This window comes from Trachymyrmex cornetzi, unplaced genomic scaffold (assembly GCF_001594075.2).
Source record: "Trachymyrmex cornetzi isolate Tcor2-1 unplaced genomic scaffold, Tcor1.1 scaffold16, whole genome shotgun sequence".
Taxonomy (NCBI): domain Eukaryota; kingdom Metazoa; phylum Arthropoda; class Insecta; order Hymenoptera; family Formicidae; genus Trachymyrmex; species Trachymyrmex cornetzi.
Genome location: NW_017296201.1, coordinates 4894012 through 4898239, shown reverse-complemented (window position 1 = coordinate 4898239; position 4228 = coordinate 4894012). Strand labels below are relative to the sequence as shown.

At 30.2% G+C, this 4228-nt stretch overlaps 1 protein-coding gene across 1 annotated transcript in view; it reads right to left on the bottom strand.

The window, feature by feature from the left end:
- LOC108758658 (mite allergen Der p 3) overlaps positions 1-4228 on the bottom strand; it is a 6859-nt gene extending 2631 nt beyond the window's left edge. Inside the window, exons 1-3 of the mRNA XM_018503705.1 lie at positions 4193-4228; positions 240-361; positions 50-120 (exon numbers count right to left, since the gene is read on the bottom strand). Coding sequence (XP_018359207.1) covers positions 50-120; positions 240-303 — 135 coding nt within the window. The 5' untranslated portion in view covers positions 304-361; positions 4193-4228. The remainder of the gene's footprint in view (positions 1-49; positions 121-239; positions 362-4192) is intronic.

Below are 4228 nucleotides of genomic sequence, written 5' to 3'. Positions count from 1 at the left end.
AATAAAATTAAGATTAATGATATTGATCAAGAATGTTTTACTGGCTTACCTGATATGGGATTTCACCTGGATAGGCACGTCTTCCTCCTACAATTCTCGTTACTAATTTCATTGATGCACCTGTATAAGATTTGTTACTAACTCATTATATATATATTTATGAATTTAAATAAATTAAATGATTACAGACACACAGAACACATACACAAAGCTGGTCAAATTTGTCTTAGAATACTCACCATAGTCAATAGCGATCAAGGGAATTAAGAATAATAGTTGTATCATCATCGTTATTAATCTCATACGACGTTGTCAACTGATTGTTCTAAATCTGATATATATGATACACACGAAGATGTGCCTATAAAATTTAATTTGAAATTACGTAAGATTAAAAAATATGTCTTATGCTTATTAATATTTAAGATCACTTCTAATCTATCGGGATACTATCTACATTTTCTTTTCTATTGACTTCTAGTTAATTAATAAAAGATTGACAATTGTCTAGTATTATGCTACTTTCTACATTGTATACAAAATCTGACAATCGTATCAAAGAAATGTTGATAATTTATTATCTGAATGGTTTTGCAAATAAGAAATATTTCCTCTCTCTCTCCTTATCGTTGAAAATTTATCTTAATATGATCTAAAGACTTAGGATGCTCGTACGGAATGCAAGAGATCTGGGTTCGACTCCCGGCTGAGGCAATATTTTCTGCAATAAGTTTATTACAGTTTTTTAAGATTAAATTTAAGATATTTTGGGGGATTATTAATATTTCAGAATGATTGCGTTGAAAGTCCGACAACCATATTGGCACGCAATTATAATTTCTAAAATGAATTTATTTAATATGAATATACATATATAATAATTCAACATCTTAACGTTCAGATCGTAGTGGCGTTTAATATTTAAAGTAATATTTCTTACATAATTTTATTCTTTATTTGCTTTTTGCGAATGAAGTATTTCAAGTCGCACTTTGGTAAATTTCAGTTTTATAAGTTTAATACTGTTATACGTATATATATAAATAACTTCGCATCGCAAAATTACCGGTTGAATATAACATACAGTACAGAAAGTTGAATGCTAAACAAACTTTTAATGTAGAAATAATTGTGCAAATTGTCAAAGTATACTACAATTATAAACTTTAGCAATCTATAATTGCACATTTTGTAAGCGAAGTATTTTAACAATATTAAGAATAATAAGCGAAATATTTTAAGACAAAGCGTTGCGTAGATTAATTCGTGCACAATAGTTATAAACTATATAATTTAAACTTCAACGAAACCACTAGATGTCGCGCCGCGCGCCGCCCGCCGCCCATCGATATGTCTTTCTATAGGTCTGTTTTTTATGGCTGAACTAGTGTACACTTTTGGAACTTAAAGTGAGATAGATATATGTTTGATATTTGTTTAAAGCGAGAAAGAGAGTTCTATAACAGTTTAGTGCAGGAACAGAAAACAGACCATATACTACCCAGCAATATCTCACGCAGTTATGATACACGCAGTCATACATACGTGTCAATTTTTGTATGCGAAGAATTCGTCGCGATAAAGCGTCTAAATCTAATTCTAAGAACTCGACGTTGTATTATATGTTCGTGCAAATTACGTGTTTGGGAATTATTATTTCGTACGTTCGGGTTGCAAAGCTTTCATATCAAGCAAATGTTGTCACGACTTGACAGCTGAGACGCCATGTTACACTAAGAAATTGTAAAAAATATATCGATTTCGAAATTTTTGATCATTCTCAGCGTAGACTCCATTTCACAAACACGTATTAATGCGTATACTTTAATCCTGGAAAAGGATTTTCGAATCCGTCAAAGAGAAAAAGAATATATTCGCTATACAAAAATTATACGTGTTTAGTCGGTAATACAGACGTCTTTAGGATCCCCTTAAGAGATTTGTATCACGCTTTCGAGGAGTTTCGATGATGAACTCGCGGTGCTAAAGCCGATCGACATATATTAATCCGAATATTCAGGAACGAGTTTACTCACTTGCAGGCAATGTTGAAAACAAATTGAATGTGACCAATATAGCGGATAAAGGCAATGCTGAGCGACGAAATTACCCAGATAACAAAATGCCCGTACAGCGACTTTGCATATTTGCATAATAATCGTCACAATGTAATTGCGTCCTTATTTAAGGCTTATATCGCTCCTACATGTGAGTGCTGCACGTGTGCGGTGGACATATGAGGCACATATGAGTGCTCTAATTGACATTTTTATATCGCCTGCACGCATAAGTGACGTACGCGTGCAAGCGATATGAAGGTTATTTTAAAATGTATACTTCATTAACATTTAAAAAAAAGTGTTATACTTCCATCTTGGCGCTCTTGGGGTTTTTAATAAAATTTATTTTATTAGAATACATCTGAAGGATCTCTTAAAATATTGTGCCTTTTACTCTATTCTATATCGTTTCTTAAATTCTAGAAATTTAACTCGTTGCGGTAACTAATTTCTCTGGTGATGTCGCGTACTACTCGACGCACGCAAAATTTTCTATTCATCACAATTTACGGGCTGTATTTCTTAACCGATTTGATGTTTTTTTAATAGAAATACTCCGAAATAAGAAGTTCTCCAAAGAGAACTGAAAGCCGATTTTAGAGATTCTTTGTTTAAGCCAAAATATATTTATATATTTATATAAATAAAGTAATAATTAGCATTTTTCTTTTTATTATATAATCTTTTATCTAGTTACAAGCTACTTTAATAGCCTCATTATTAATAAAAATGAATACTATCTCATCATAAAAAAATAAATAATTAAATAAACATTTAACTTAATTTTTATGAACAAATTATAGATCTCCGCACATTCTCACAAATATAATTAGTCTATTATTGCTGCAATATCGAAATTTTATTATTTTATTGGAAATATTGCAACAATATTGCAAAATACTGTAATTTTAATATTTTATAGAAAATGTTGCAATTTAGATATTGTTGCAATATTACAATTTAGTAAATAAGTAGGCGGCTCCGCCACGAGAGGGATATGATTTGCGTAAGGAGAAAACGTCTTGTAGAGAAGGAGTAAAACTCGAGTTACCGAGTTTCCTAGAGATTTACAACCTTTTTTAGATGTGCTTTTTAGACATTCGAATATTTTTTTATTATAACTTTATGAGTAGGGGAGAGTGGTCTAAATCGGACATATTTGCAGTTTTTGCTCTCTATAAGGCGTAAATAAAGTCGATCGTAAAATCGAAGGTGCCATTGGAAAGATCATTTAATTCCCTTCATTTTTGCTTTAGACCATTTTGACGTATCACTCACTTGTGTTGGACTATAATGGAAAACGTAAAAATGCTTTTTCCGGTCCGATTTGAAACCAATGGGTCCATCCAAATCGGACCATCCCCTGGTTCGAATCGAAAACTTCTATTTTTATGGGTTTTAGATAAAATTTAAAAATATTTTAATATATTTTTCTTAGTATTGAGAAAAAACGAGTAATTTGACAGTCAAAGATAAAAATTTTTTCGGAAAAAGAAATTACTGACTATTTATATTATTAGAATAATATCAATCAAAATAAGCAATAGCTACAGCACAAGACGTTATTGTGAAGTCATATATCTAAAAATATATCATAACAATAATAAAAATTGTTTCGTAGACGTTTCGGTCAAAATTTGACCATCTTCAGCACAATAAAATATGATTTTCGCGTGATTAAATTAGTATAACATAAATACATTCAATTAAAAACCAGACAAACAATAAGTATTAAAATATCCGCAATTAAAAAGTCGTCATATAAAACACTTGATGAGGTTACAATGTTCAACAATCGGATAAATATTATTGAAAAAGTCGCATTAAAACAGTCGTCAATTAAAATTATATCTTGATTAATTTACAATTGTTCAATTCACCTGATGTTTATTCCTTCATACTTGAAAAAATAAGTCAATAGAATTGCCAAAATTACAGTCGTCAGTTTTATATTTTTATTCTTTCAAAATGTGATCCTTTTATTTTTGAAAAATGAAGCTTTTTGAAAAACTGTGAGAACAACGTAATTGCCAAATTCTAAATAATTTTATACCAATAATAATTAAAAGAAGAAATTAATACCAAATTTTCATTAAACCGAAAGGCGATATTAGATCAAAAATCTATCTTACCACGTATTCTGCAACACAGTTCTTTTAATATAATTA